This window comes from Neomonachus schauinslandi, chromosome 11 (genome assembly GCF_002201575.2).
Source record: "Neomonachus schauinslandi chromosome 11, ASM220157v2, whole genome shotgun sequence".
NCBI classification, from domain to species: domain Eukaryota; kingdom Metazoa; phylum Chordata; class Mammalia; order Carnivora; family Phocidae; genus Neomonachus; species Neomonachus schauinslandi.
In genome coordinates, this window is record NC_058413.1 from 55,952,615 (window position 1) to 55,968,544 (window position 15,930).

The following is a 15,930-nucleotide window of genomic DNA, read 5'->3' on the forward strand; positions in this document are numbered from 1 at the left end:
CCTGTGCCTCGGTTTTCTCATTTGTAATTAGACATAATAGTTTCTACCTCATAAAATTTTAAGATCTAAATGAATTATACGTGAGATGCTTATTTTAAAAATACTTGCCACCAGGTAAGCACAAGAGTAAGCTATAATTCTTGACTTATATGCTACTTATTATGGTCAGAGTCAGTTTTATAAGCAGCTTGTCTTTCCATTTCTACTCCATTACTGTCACCTTGACATTTGTTGTAGAGGAAGACACTTGGTAGTCAGAAGACTGAGGGTTATAAAGTCCAGCTCCCTTCAATTCCTAGCTTTGTGAAACTGGGTGAGTTCTTCAACTTCTGTGTTTTCCTCATTCAGAAGTGTTTGTGGGGGTGGGGGGAGGATCTAAATTATACCTACTTCTCTGAGATGCTGTGAGGCTCAAAGAATGTATGTTAAACTACAAAACCTATTAAAGTTTCTTTTCCCATCTTTCCAGAAGTTAAATAATTGACCTGAAAACAGGTGGGAAATAGATGGAGGAGAATGCATTGTAAGATCAAGGAGGGAGAGAAGGGCCTGGGTATTATCGGTCCCACTTCATGACTTTCTGGAGGAGCAGGCTTGGGTTTCAACAATAACAATTTTCTGGGACCTCACAGAGTATTTTTTAGCTAATGGGTAAATAGTATTAAGAAACTTAAATGCTGTTATTTATTTTCTCTTTTTAATCTATAGTTCCATTCAAGAATATGACCAGTCTCACACTTCTGCACAGTGGTCCACAATTTACAAATAACTTTTTTCTACGTTGTGTATCACAACATCCCCATAGGGTGCGATTAACCCCATTTTACATGAAAACTTTGTTAATATCAGAAAGCATATTAAGAGCCCCCTTTGACTTGGCATTTTTACCAGATCCTACATTTCCAAAAGGACACAACTTAAGTGGAAGGACAATCACAAAACTTGGATTGAATCTTCCACAATACCAAGCACTGGCTTCGATTTTATGGCCGCGAGTAACTACACACTGGGCTCCTTTTCTCATAGGTAAAATAAGGGCAACAATACCTTCTTCACACAATTGTTCTGTGATTAAATAAGAACAAAGGCTGAAGGATGAACCTACCACGTTGTAGGGCCTCTAATAAATACCTTCTCCTTCTTCCCTTGACAGCTAAAGCACGAGATATCACTATCATTCCCACTTCACACGTGGAGAAACTCGAAGCGGAGAACGCTCAGGTTCCCCTTCTCCACTGGCAACTCCGCAACCCCCAGATTTGGTTCGGGCAATTGCGACGTCCGCTACGTCCGTTCTTGTAGCGTGGATTCTCTCCTCGAGTTGCGCCTGGTGGGGGCTGGAGGCCGCTGATAATTGCTCCCATGACTCTGAGGAATCCGATCCTAATCCTCAACGGCGCTTCAGGGACAAAGCTGCTTTCCTATCGTCCCTAACCTCGCCTAGAGTAAAGGTCGCGGCAAAGCCTCAGCTCCAGCTACCGACGCCATTTTGGCCTCTACGTGTGACGCCACACGTAGCAGAGAGCCCAGCCGATTGGTTGGGAGACGGCAGCCAGAGGAGAGGCGCGCGAAGCCAGAGAAGAGTATGGAGGAGAAGCCAAGGAAACTACAATCCCGGCCTTCCTTGCGCCTGCGACAGCATACCGAGAGCGAAAGAGAAGGGAGCTTGGGTCCGGACCACAACTCCCAGCACCTCCCGCGATGTCTCCTCTTTCCTTTCAAAACGTGGAGGAAAAGAGGGACTAGGAGAATGGAGGCCTTCTGGAGTCGGTTCTCCGAAAGGCGGGAAAGGCGAACTACACCTCCCGATTGGCAGCGCGCGAGTGCGCCTGCGCCCTGATGCCTGTCGCCATCTTGCCCCTTCCGAGGCACCGCAAACAAACCCAATTCCTGGTGTTCCCTAGTCTTGGCGGAGGAGCCTTTTAGATGAGCCCCGAAAGGCCGGGCAGGTGGGTGACTCTCAGACAGGGTGCTGGGAAGAGCTGGCAGGTTAGCCAGGCTGGAGGAGCACCGGGCCAACCATTTGGTCCCCGGCTTGGGGCGCCCAGCCCCATCCTCCGTTGTCTCCTAACGGGATCGTGGGGGCTCCCCGAGATGGGCTGAGGGGGACTTTGGCAGGCCTGGTGCTGGGATCCTGGGGGTCCAGCTCTGGGAGCCTTCCGGTGAGTCTCGGTCGTCTGCCTGGCTGTCCGCGAGCCTACTCTCTCTCCGTTGTCTTCTCCGCTGAAGAGGGAGCGAGGCGCTGATGCCGGCCGGGGCCCCTGACACCGGCTACTGGTCTTGAAGGGCTTGGGTAGTGGGCTTGACATTGGGGTTGGCGCTGAGCGGCACCGGTGAGGAGGGTGGGCGGGCTGCTCTTGTTGTGGTGCTGCGAGAGAGTGCGTGTTTGGGGAGGGGGCGGGGCGGGCTTGCCTCCTTGACACTTGAGTAGGGGAAGGATTACACGAGATCCCGGCCCCAGAGCGGGCTCCCGCAACTGCTGCCCAGATTTCCAGGGCGCTGCGGCCCCGCGGTGGGGTGCGCTGGCGGGGACGCGTCGGGATGCCGTGACGTGGTGCTTGATTCGGGCGGTCGCCGGCCGCCTCCAAGATCCTGTCGGGGGGCGGGGACTGGCTTGTGGAGGGAGCGGATTCCTTTAGCTCTGCCCCTTCTTCCTCCTCCCCACCCCTTTTCTTTATGTCATCCTGCCGGCTGGGGCGCGCAGTCCAGTTCTCCTTGCTCTGTGTTGGTTCGTAGCTGAGAGGACTATGGGAAGTCGGAGGAAGGGGGATCAACTCCGGGCGCAGAGTTGGAGTTAGCAGCCCCAGTGCCTGGAACGAGACATAGCAGTTATTACGGTTCGGTGCCTGACTTCTCGACTAGACATTGAGCTCGCTTATTCATTCACTCACTCACTCACTCATTCATTCATTTTACCCACTCTTCTCTATTTTCATTCATCTACTTAACAAATATTTACAGTGGATCTACTGTGTGCTAAGCAGGTATTGTGCAAGTGCCCAGCGCTGTTGTCTTTTTATCCTCTAGACCAGGCAGTTCCCAGTATGAAGTAAGTTCCTGACATCTAAACTTTTGGTAAATGATTGTTTAATGATTACAGGGTGTAAATTTATCGTTCATTGTTAAGACTTGAGAAGAAAGTTTTTTGTTAAGTTCCATTAGCCCAGGTAACGTGCTAGGAGGTTTATATATTTTATCTCTTGTAACTCACAAGTGAGAAAGCCGACACAAATCAGGTAACTTGCGCAAGGTTACACAGGTCGTAGCACCTATTTATTAAACAACATGCCAGCCACTATCATAAGAATTTCACAAACTGTTCTTTAATCCTTACGACAAATTGGATATTAGTACCTCTGTTTTACAGATGTAGAAAACTTTTGCTCAGATAGTCCACTTTACCCAGGATCACCCAGCCAGTGAGTTGAAAGCTGGAACTAGAAACAGAGGTGTCTGACTCTAAAACCTGTGCTCTTTCCACTATCCTGTGCTGGAATAATGAGCTGCGGAATATTTAGTTCTTCGTTTATCAGAAGTTGAAAAGTGTGGTGGTGAAATAGGATTGTGAGATGTTCTTACTGGTTTTACTTTTTAGTGGGTGGATTTCCAGGTAAGTGGCCTTTGAATGTACTTTGGTAATTTGATTTTTGTTTCATTTGTTTTGGTAGGGAAGACAAGCTCTTTGGGGCTACCAAAAAGAAGCAGCAATGCCTGTTGTGTGGCCAACCCTTTTGGATCTCAGCAGGGATGAATGCAAAAGGATTCTTAGAAAATTGGGTATGATTTTCATTTTTGATATTTATGCGTTTCTATGATACTTTTCCCTTTCTGTTTTTGTCATGACTGTTTGCCTGGATGTGATATCTCATGTTGCATTAGAAATTCTTTAGAGGTGTACTTTTCATCTTACTCATTGTTATTTCCCCAGTGCCTAGCATAGTGCTTTGTACTTAGTAGGATTATTATGGACCATAATAATAAAAATAGTAGCTAAGAGTTCTTGAGGCATACTGGGCTATTCTGAGTTATTTACATTCGCTATCTTATTTAATCCTCACTCAAGTGGGAAAGGTAGGTATTTTTGTGTGTGTGTTTCCATATTACAGATGACAAAACTGAAGCTTAGAACCCAAGGTGATGCTGATAGTAAGTCATGGAGTCAGGACTGTAACCCAGGGAATATGATTCCAGTCTTACTTTAGCATACTTTTAACCTTCATGAATGTATGTGTGAATTATAAACTGTTTCTGAATTCTAAGTAAATGTTAGCTATGCTGACTTTCCTAAATTATGTTTACTATCAGTAATAAAACAGCTTTATGTTTATAATTCATTATTTTGAGCTTCTTTTCCTTTAGAGCAGCCTTTCTCAACTAGCATTTTAGGGAGAGAATTAGCACTAATCCAAAGCCTAATCCATTGTATGTAGTGAACTAACTTCTTTTTATGCATTTCGAATGGTAATAGTTTTGTACCATTCTTGGGAAAATTGAGAGAGTTACTCAAGTCATTTTTTATATTCTGTGGTTCAAATGAGGATCCTTGGTTGAGAACTACTGCTTTAGACCAAAAGGTCCAAGAACGACCTTGTTGTCTTCTTTACCACTGTAGTCCCAAGCTAGCACATAGTGGGTGCTCAGTAAATGAAAAAATAATTTGAAAAAGAACATTAAATGTTTTGGAAGTGGATATGAATTATTTGTTTATGATTTTGAAGGGGAAAGTGTGGGCCTTGAATTCAGAGGGACCTGGGGTCTTGGTCTTGTCACTAATGACCCACAAGATCAAGGACAGTTTATTTAATCTCCTTAAATCTGTTGACACTTTCGTAAAAGAAGCATAATAATATCTGCCTCATAAGTTTGTTATGTGGATTAATTGTATATAAAAGGATCCTACCACGGTGCTTGACATCTGAGGGTATAGTGTTTTAGAGCAGTTGCTTTCAGACATACTTATTTGCAGGTGAATCTTCAAAGGAAATCTTTGTTGGGAATTCTTTTGTGTAAATCTGAATCATAGCTGCCCTGGTCCTGTCTGCTAGTAATATTTACCCTTTTTATTTCCCATCAGGCCACTGGGAGGATTCTCTGATTTTAAACTATTTCTTAGCATTGTATTTTAGCATGTTTAGGGAGCTTTTTTGGGCAATCATCCATTATCATTTTTTTCCTTTAACCTTATATCCAAACTTTTAGTACTAATTTGAGGATGATTTTCTACACACTTGCATGCAATTGCTGTAGCTTGCTAGCTACCATTTATAAAGTTGTACTGGTATTTACTCCATAGCTAGAATAATTGCAGATGAACAGATCCCAACTACAGTAGATTGGATTAGAGTTTCTGGGCTTTTGGGGCCTTGAGTCAAGAGATTATGTTTAAATATAAAAATGGTAACCTTTAAGTCTAAATTTATCCTTAGCTTTAGCCAGAGCTGTGTGGGTAATGTTGCTAGAGAGCTGTTTCTATACAAAAGGAAACAGCCTTCCTACAGGGTAATGTCATCTTCAATGACCCTTCACTTTGGGAGGTGAGCCTTGATAGTGATTTGCAGAAAGACTTCCTCCCCACCCGTTGGCTCATTATCATAACAATGAAACTTTTGAATTGCCTTCAAACACTTAGCTCTAGGTCCAAAGTTTAGAGAAAGTACTGTATTTAAGAATTAACTTAAAATATTTTAAGAATTAGCTTTGTTCTTTTAAAAATAGTTATAAATCATTTAACATAGAATGCTAAACATTTAAATTTTACTTAAATATAAAAACTCGGGTCGAGGATTTTTTTTAATAATATACTGAACATACCAGTGATGGATAAATGCTTCCCTCCTTCTATCCTGCCTTTCCCCTGCCTTATTTTTTAAAAACCTTTCCAACATGGGGCTTCACAGACTATATTATAATTGAACGGCTGATTTGTTTAAATGGAATGTTGAGGACTTTATAGAGTGGTTTGGGAAATCTTTTTGTTTTCCGTGGTGTTTGCATGTATCTTTTATTATAGTTATGTGTCATTAGAGTGAACACTACAATAGAGCGGTACCGAAAATACCAGAAATTCAGCTAAGTTTGATATTTGTCGGGATCTGAGGATACCCATCAAAATGGAAATCAAATGTCAAGGAGGTTGGGAAGCCAGTAAAGGTTCTTTACTGTGAGTGAATTTCTGGAGAATGGAGGAAGTGCCTCGGATTGTGTGACTATGATAACTGTGGTCTGAGTCCCAGTTTTGTGTGAGGTTACCACCTCTTACTTTTGTCCATGACTTTTTAGTTAGACTTGGAATGAGACTTGAAATGTCAAAAACCTTTGCCGCATTTCTTTGGTTAATTTCAATCTTTTTGAAGTAGTATCTTGATCACCATAAATTGCATAGGCCAAAAGTGAACTTCTTTTTCTTTTTCCTCATACCATTTCCTCTCTCTGACCTCTCCATTTCTTTTTATGATATTGCCCTTCTCCTAAATATCTTGCAAACTACAAAATCTGGTTCCTTTCCTTCTGCTGTTCTTTCCACATTCAATCAACTACCGAGTCCTCTATCAAATAAGAACTTTTTAGCCTGAAATTAGAGGCTTAGTCTGGCCCCAAACTACTTTTCCATTTTTATCCTTCTTTATTCCTGTATATGCATCTCTTCTTGGAATTTAAATACCTGAGGATAGGGACTTTGTTTTATTCATATAAATATTCTCCATGGTACCTTGTAGTAGTAGTAGTAATGTGCAATTAAGTTTGGTTTGAGTTAGTGACTATCCAATTTTTACTTTCCCTAAAGTAAAACTCCGAAAATAGTCACCGACTATTACTGGAAGTTTGATGTCTATATGAGACATTATTTGCTCTTTTACTGTATTCCTTTTGCATATTTGTGGTTTTTTTCCTCCTGCTTGCTTAGAGCACACTTCTCTTTCTGATTAAAGCTTATGCTTCTAGACTGGATGATGTGTTTCTTCTCTTTGCTTTTACCACTGTATTATAAACTGTATCATCATTGTCTGATGACTTGTTTCACTGTAGCTTTATTCTAGAGTAAACTCCTTGAAGGCAGGATTTAACATACTATCTGGTATATATAATAGGACTCAATACTGATCTATTGAATAAAATATTCCATAAATGAGGCATAAACTTTTAGTATAGTGATTTCTTAGTTGGTTATCCCCAGTGCCTTTCTGAACTCTACTTTGGGGCCTGATAAAAGCTGAAATATATGTTTCGTGGTACTAAGTATTTCCTTTACTATTCAGAGCAGGCAAGCTTTGTCCTTCCAGAGAGACCCCATGAAACATCTACATAGTATTCAGCATAGATTGAATATGCAAGATGTTTACACATGGGATAATTCATTTGGATCAGGCATTTCTTTCTAGCGAGCAGGGAGGAGGAGCAGAGGGAAAGGGAGAAGCAAGACTCCCTATTGAGCAGGGAGCCCTGTGCAATGCAGGGATGCGATATGGGGCCTCGATCCCAGGACTCTGGGATCACAACCTGAGCTGAAGGCAGACGCCCAACTGACTGAGCCACCCAGGCGCCCCATGGATCAGATATTTCTGTTTAATATAGTCAGCTCACTCTTTTTTTTTTTTTACTCTCAGAACTGTGAATAACAAGAACTAAACAAGGCTACTAGTTTATTATTGGTGTAGTACCTAGGATGCAGATATGTATACCTTCATTATTTGTGTGTCAGGCCTTGGGATATACCAAATACTAGTAGCAACTTAAATTGATAAGAAGATAACTGTAGTTTGGACACTTATTTCCCATCATTCTGTTTTGTTTAGATATGCCTGTCTCATAGTGTTAATGGCTTAAAACAACTATTTTATTTATTTTTTTGATTCTGTGGTTGCTGGTTTTGCCTGAGCTCTCTCATGTGGCTGTATTCTGCTGGTAGCTTAGTTGGTTTACTGGGCTTAGCTCAGATGGCTGGGCCTCTCTCCATGTGGCCTTTCATCCTGGGCTTCTTCACAGCTTGGTTATCTCAAGGTTCCAAGACAGCAAGGCTCTGGAGGCAAATGGTAGTGAGCTTCTGTTTGTATCATGTATGCTCATGTTCCACTGGCCAAAGCAAGTCACATGCCAAGCCCAGAGTCAGTGTGGGAAGGGACTATACAAAAGTAGTACAGTTCCCAAGGAGTGTGCTGGGAGGCAGGCATGGTTCATTGGGAGCCAGTGAGGACTTTTTGCTTTTATATTTTAACCAGTATTGGAGACTGACCGTTTCATTTCATAATGGTTGTTGCTGTGGAAAGATAGTGAAATGAAACTGTCTGGCACTAGGGTTCAGTATATTATATCCTGGTTGCTATAAGAGCAACTCATGTTTCCTAACCGGTCTCAGTCATTTCCATGGTAGATGCAGAGGATCTTAGATCTGGAAGATACCTTCGATGTCTCTTCTAGATAAAGAAATTGAGGCTCAAGGGTGAGAAAGAACTTGCCCAAGGTCACACAACTAGTAAGTGGGAGTGCTGGAGCCAGAATCTGGTCATTTGACTCTTGTTCTAGGAGTTTTTCTATTGTGCAGTACTCATGGTATTCTCAACCCCAGGAGAATGTAGTTTGATTCAAGGCAGGGCTAAGGAATTATTTCAAGGATTGGTGATGGTAGATACCTGTCAGTAAAGCTAAAAATTTCTCTTATCAGCCTTGTATCACTTGGAGCCTGTTCCCAATTGTTGGTAGCATCTGAGTTAAATGTTCTTCATTGATAATGTGTGAGATAAAATATTTACCATTAGATTTTTCTACCTAAACACTTTGTACACATGACTTCTGTAAGGCAATAAAAAAAAGATATACAATTATGAAAGCTACATTTTAATCAATGCTCTTAGATAAAATTTTTGAGAGGAACTTCTAAAATTTTGTGTATTGATTTTTTTTTATTGATTTCTAGGTTTTTTTGCCCTGTAGTTTCACTATATACAGCCACAGTATTAAAATATTGAAGGCCTATCTTGATAAAATAATTTTCTTCTTCTAGAATTGGAGGCATATGCTGGAGTTATCAGTGCACTTCGGGCACAGGGGGATCTCACCAAGGAAAAGAAAGATCTTCTCGGAGAACTCTCAAAAGTTCTTAGGTAAATTATAAAAGTTCGTGAGATATGACTCTAGAAATTTCATTTTGAGGAGTTTTAATACTTTTCATTCTCAAGTTGAAGACAGAGGTTTTCCAGTTGTTGGTGCTTAGATATCTCATCCCAGTTGTGTGCTTTGTTGCAGAAAGTTATGTAATTTATCATTTATTCTGTAATCAGAAAGGGTTTAAGGCAGGTTATTTTAGGTTTGGGTCACCTGGGGAGGGGAGGTATTTTTGATACGGGTGAAGGAAAGAAGAGTTGGTAGCAACAAGATCTGAAGACTTGGAGTGGCCCGTGGCATTTGTTGGGAGGGGAGAAGGAGATACTAGGAAGTTGTTGTTTTAATTTATAGAAATAAGTGGTTTTTATATAGTCATAGCCCTGTGGATAGTTTATCCCCTCAGTGTCCTGCTAGAGTGGCCTTGAAGCCGTTAACAATTCTACTGAATGGAATTCTTTGATACCTTGTCTTGATCCATTCTGACATCTTGAGCTTTCTCAGAAAATATTCTGTTTTAACTGAAGTTTCCTTTCTATATTTAAAACCATTTTGTCCTATTCTTTTTTTTTTAAATGAAAATAGGGAAGAGTCTTTTCCTGTATTTGGTTGACATTAATACAGGGATATTATTAAGTCAAATCCTTAATCTTATTGTCTTCATATTTAACAACTTCTATATTTTTTGTTTGTTGTTTGTATTTCCTCATAAATCTTCTTTCCAGCCCCTTACATATTTTAGTCCATGATACAGATTTAGCTTAAGCAGTAAAGATTACAATTTGAAGAGTGGTTACTCATTTTATTGAATATTTACGAATGGAATGGGTGTAGCCTTTTTTCACTTGTTTAGTATTAACTTTATATGTATTTAATCAGAATCAATATAAGCACATTTTTACTGTAATGGTAATATAGTGTAATGTAGAAGACATAGTTGAAATGTTGAGTAATAAGGGAGTAATGTCCTGGTGTCAAATTTCATAGCATATAGCCACAAGAAACAGATTATCTTGCCACTTTTGTTTATTAAATTCACTGAACATAAAATTATAGACCCTTAAGCTTTAGGAAGGACTTTAGTTTTTATTTTTTTAGGAAAAAAAAAAAGACTTTAGAAGACTTTCTTCTAGGTGCCAAAATCCTCTTAGTAACCACGATTAGGGGTCATTCAGTGGCTGTTTGCACATTTAGATAACAGGAACCTCTGCTAATCTTGAACATGGTCTGACATTTCTGAGTTTTGGAAGTAATGACTTGATATCAAGCTGATTTGTCTTCCTGTGATTTTTAATTTGCAACTAATTCTCTCTGCAGTTACACAGAATCACTATGAACCCTTTTCTGTGATTTTAATGAAAGCATCTGAAGATATATTTTAGGCCCCGTCTATATCTTTTCACAAATCAATCTTGTCCCCTCTCTTTCCCAAGCAAAATGTTGACTTAAACATGAATAAAAGTGTAGAAAAGAGCTGCCTGCTTGGCAGAGTTCTATAATGGCTATTTTTTTTCATAGCATCTCAACAGAGCGCCACCGTGCTGAAGTTCGGAGAGCAGTAAACGATGAACGGTTAACAACAATTGCACATAAGTAAGCCATTAGTCATACAACCCCTGATTTTTTTATGACGTAGTATAACATAATTTTGAAACAGTCTTCCTATTGTATAGCAGATTCCTGAGTCTTTTATCTTAATAGTAATATTTCTGTGCTCAGGGATCCTGACCATAGAGGTATTAACTGTTTATTCAGTTGGTTATGTTTTTGCATTTGGTTAGGCAAGCTTTAAGTACTCAGGTCAAATCCAGTTACAGTGTGATCTCTGCATAAAAGGCCACCACAGTTTAGCAGATGATTCACTTACTTAAAGCAAAGTTCAGTAATAAAGTGGTATGCTCCCCTAATTTGACACCCCTTAGAGGTTCTTTGTAATGGTATGTGGTATATATATTGCTTTATAAATAGGCATTATAAATTTTCTTTCTACCTGACTAATATTTCATGTATTTTGAGATTCAGAAAAAAGATTGTAAGAATATATATTCTGCTTTTAAGAAATATGAATATATCTTAATTTACTTTAAAAAAGCCAACAAAATAAAATTTATAAAGGATTCTTATCAAATTGTTTTCAGATCATTATAACTGTGTGACAGATGGGGTGGAGGGTGGTGGAGGACTAAGGGCAGGGATCAAACATTAGTAGAATACGAATGGAGATAGTGCCTCCTAAAGAATAGAAAGGAACAGAAATTATCCTTAAATGTTAATGCAAGATGACAGGAGCATTTCATTAAAAATAAAATATATTACAGTATTACTCATTTATTTTTTATTTTTATGTTTTAATGTGAAATAAAACTAAAGGAAAAAATTCAGTGCATTTCCATAGTGTGATAAATAGTGTGTTTAAACCAACTGGCAGTATTTGAATTGACCTTGTAGATCCATTAGCTTCATGTTGTGCTTTGCTATTCCTCATTTTACTTAACTTATAAAATGGGGTGCTACCTTTTTAGCTGCGTAGTTTGAAAGTTTAGGTATCTGGATTTTGAGATTTTTCAGTGGTAGGTATGTATGCACTGTAGAAGTTTGGAATTTTTCCACTAGAGACATTAAGTATTTAGTTGTCAGGCCAACATGGTTGAAACATTCAAATATTAATGTGTTCCTTCTTTAATTTGCTCTAAACTTTTGAGTTGGGATGGTCTAAAAATAATAACTGAACCTAGATTCTAATTTGAGATGGTAATAGGAAACTTATGTGCTAGATAATAAAGTAGTAAACAATAGCTTACATTCAGAGGCACTTAGAGACAAAGTTAGTACCTTAAAAGCATTGGAAAAATATTGTGGGTCAATTAGTTGTAAGTTGATGCATCAGTTTCATACTTAAAGGATAACATTTATTTAGTCTCCTTTTCCTTTTTTCCCCTTTAAAGAATGAATTTATCCTTATATTTGGGTGAAAGACCAAGTTACAGGTATGCAAATAGGTTATTATTATTTCAGGCTTTTTTTTGTATTATTTCAAAATTGAAGCTCTCAATTATTCAGGGGCACATATTCCCATTTATGAATTAACCGTGCCCTCTGCTTTTCCTTCTCTTCCCCTCCTCCCCCTCCTAATATTGCCCACCCTTTAGCCATTTTGCTGCTTGGGAGTACCTTTAGTCAGAGGGTGGGAAGGGAGAGGAGGTGAAAATTTTAATTAGTCATTTTACTGCTTGTTAGTTGTCCTGGAAATGGCTTGGTGGAAGAATTTACAAGTATTTGCCAAAGTATTTTTGGATAATATGTGGATTTCTTTAATCTGTTTGACCTCTCCCTTTCCCTCCTCTCTCTATTAGCATGGATAATTGAGAGTTGGCTTCTATCTGCCTGTGTTTCCTTTTTTCTCTCCTTTCTGATTTCTTTAATACATGAGTTTAATTTTCTGAAGAGTTTACTTCAGCATATAATTTTAAAAGCTTCGTAGGTCTTTCTATACTCTTATTTTAATATTTTATGCTGTGGTTTTAGTTTGACTAGGTGTCGTATTTTACTTGTTGAGCCCCAAGGGTCGGTGAGTGTGGAATGGTGAGGAAGGCATAGATCCCTTATTCTCTACATCTCCTCTGCCCTGTTTCCCTCAGAAGTAGCAACAGAACCTAAATCCAAAGATTATCTATAGGATGGCCTCATACTCTGAGCCTGAAAAAAGCAACTGGAGCCAAGGAGGAATGCATCTGAACTGACTGCATTCCCTTTCTCCTCTCCCTTCCCTCCCCCACTCAAAATCGCAGCTTAGGCCTGAAGGAATGTGGTTGAAAGGTGAAGAGAAAGCCGAGAAGATTGAGCACAAAGGAGGTGGAAACAAAAGGAGCAGGGTGTCTGGGATCAAAGAAAAGCCTTGCTTATGGCCTGAAGCATAACACATGTTTATTATTTGGCACCAGACCATTTATTAAGTTTGATACTCGAATTCAGTTTTGAAACATGTCAGAATATTATAATATTAAAGCCTGGAATGTCAAGGGGCTTCAGAGTTTTTAATTGTGCCACTCTTGCCAGCATTGTCTCTAGTATTCAAAGAAAGTGGCTATCTGGAATTACTGTTCTCTTAAACTCCTTCCCCATAAGCCAGACATTTATAGGATACTGTGTGAGTTTCTGTGTGAGGGTAAAGATTTTTTTTCCGGTGCCCTGCATACCAAAGGATGTGAGGGCCAAGGTAGTTTCATTAGTATCATGTTAGATTTCTCAGGAAAGGGGCTGGAGCAAGGTTTCTACCCTCCCTTGCCATCCTTAATCTAAATTGAGAAGCGATCCTTACATTGAAACTTAGGTACTCCAGGGAAGCCCTGGAGTAAGATGTTTACAAAAATCTGTAAAATTCAGTTTAGATGATTTGTGCAACTAATGCATATTTACACCCTCATTACTAAGCAAATAGGAATTTTTGATCTAATTCTAACATAATTTTTCACTCACTTAAAAAAAGTTTGAGCATGTTTGCATGAGTAGAAATTTGGAAGATTTACAGATCTTTTTAAAAGTTGCAGTTGTATCTTTTGCACTGCAAATTCTGTCTTTTCAATAGCAAATATTCATGTGTTTTAAATTATTGATCTTCCATAATTTCTGCCACCATTTAAACAATGCACCAGGTAAGTGTAGACATCACTTTATTTGTGTGTAAACAATCACCTAGCAAATATACTAGTGATGTTCTAATAAGATGATAGCAAAGTAGGAGTAAGCCAAGAAAACGCTAAATAGCTTTTAGAATTTTTTCCTTTGACAATTAGCCGTAGCCCACTTCTGTTTCTCTTTTCTTGTTTATACCATTCTCTGTTTCAGAACTAGTGTCAAATTGGAGATGATGTGATAACAAATTTATGAAGTTAATTGGGGTTTTAGGAACTCTTCTTTCCCTTGTTTTAGGTAGGACTGGTTAAACAGTTTGCAAATTTCTCATAGTAACCCAACTAGATTCATCAGCTCCTAGAAATTCCTTTCTGAACTGAATGTGAATCCTTCTCAAGTTGTAAAGTAATTTATTTGTTCCATTCAGTGAAAGTTGGTCGTAATTAGACAACGGTGCCCAATTAGTATAAACCAAAGGCAAATATTAGACATAAAACCCTTTTGAAAAGTTTTATACTTTCTACTTGTGGTGTGGCACATGTCAGTAGTATGATGTATGCTTGTTGAAGGAAACATTTAGTGGCTGTGTGACCTTAGGGAAGTTATTTAACCTCTCAGTGACTCAGTTTCTCTATGCACAAAATGGAGATAATAATATTACCAATTTCATAGGATTATTGAGAGAATTATGAGTTAATACATAGAAAATGTTTAAAACAGTGCCGGACGTAGAAAAAGTGTTTAGTTGATGTTAACTACCATCACCATCATCATCATCATCATTATTCCATTATCCACTAACAAGGGCTTTTGTGTACGCTATCTAAATATGAAGAATCAGTGGACATTTCGAGTCTTAAGCCCTAGATTTGGTTATAGAATCTTCGGTTTGGAAAAGGTGCAGAAATATTTCTGATTTAGTAAAAAGGTTGATTAATTGATTCTGGGTAAATTTTAAACCTTGACACTAATCATCAGGAGAAGTGATGTAACTGCCTTTTGTGGAACCAAATCAAAAGAAGTGACAAAATTGTCTTTTCATATTTCAACCATATTTCAGTGGGATTCCTGGGATATTTACTCAGGTTTAGATAGAGAAACAGAATAGTGTCTGCTTAGGGGGATAGTTCCATGGCCTCAAATATTTCTTAGAATGAAGAGTGATATAAGTAAAATTAAAGTAGTAGTGGCAGGTTTCTTCCAGTGACCTCAGACCTAGTCTATTTTTTAACAGGAAGGATACTAATGTAACACATCATCAATGACACATGCAGTGATATATACAGCCTACTTCTCTCCCTCCATACTTAGTCTCCCTCGTTTACTGCCTCAGTTTCCCTTGTTTGAAAGCCTTAGAACCTCTGGCCATGCAGGCAGTTAGATCATTTTTGCAAAGGTTCAGTGAATTCTATCCTCAATTATTAAAGAAAATCTAATTTAAAAATTACGAGTACTTTTTACCTTTTTAGTTGAATTACAAAATTAAGTTCTAAAAGTTAGTAGATGTACTAGTTTTCATTAGCAATGCCAGATTTAAACTAATGAAAATAATGTCAATATTTAGAAGGCATAGGAAAATTTTTCATAGTTTCAGTTGTGTTAATTATAAGATTTATATTATAGAATAAAATGTGTAAGAACTTAAGTGTGTGTGAAATCCCTTAAATTCTGATAATTACTCATAATTTTCATTTTGCTTGCTTAAAATAAAGCCTCTCCTATTCACTCAGGATACTTTTTATAATTTAAAAAGTTATATTTGTTTGAGAAAATAGTTGACTCATTTTTAGTGATTGAGAACCCTTGTAGCAGCATTTTCTTTTTTGTTTAGTATGTCTGGACCTAATAGCTCTTCAGAATGGTCCATTGAGGGTCGTCGCTTGGTTCCACTGATGCCCCGGTTGGTTCCCCAAACTGCCTTCACTGTAACAGCTAACGCTGTTGCCAATGCAGCTATCCAGCACAATGCATCTCTTCCAGTGCCTGCAGAAACAGGAAGCAAGGAAGGTGAGTAGAAAACTACTTCTGTGTGTAGAGACGACTTTTCTCAGAATCTTCAAGGAAAGGTGTCCTATTTTCATCTGTTTCATCTGTTTTAATCCCAGTGTTATGAAGGTTATAAAACACAGTGAGCAACTCTTATTTTGAAACTAGAAACTGCCATGTTTTTAGTCTCAGCCGAAACCAAATTTCCCTTTTCAA

At 38.8% G+C, this 15,930-nt stretch overlaps 1 protein-coding gene across 4 annotated transcripts in view; it reads left to right on the top strand.

The window, feature by feature from the left end:
- Positions 1–642: 642 nt before the first annotated feature.
- The window catches only part of EMSY (EMSY transcriptional repressor, BRCA2 interacting), an 89,234-nt gene continuing 73,946 nt past the window's right edge, over positions 643–15,930 (top strand). For 2 of the 4 annotated variants that reach the window (XM_021704635.2, XM_021704636.2), the window contains exons 1-4: positions 3,708–3,777; positions 8,999–9,098; positions 10,615–10,689; positions 15,560–15,735. In XM_021704635.2, the coding sequence (XP_021560310.1) occupies positions 3,708–3,777; positions 8,999–9,098; positions 10,615–10,689; positions 15,560–15,735 (421 nt within the window). Of the gene's footprint in view, positions 1,950–3,668; positions 3,778–8,998; positions 9,099–10,614; positions 10,690–12,041; positions 12,084–15,559; positions 15,736–15,930 lie in introns of those variants that run through there. The other 2 variants (XM_044919218.1, XM_021704634.2) reach the window with 2 other exon arrangements.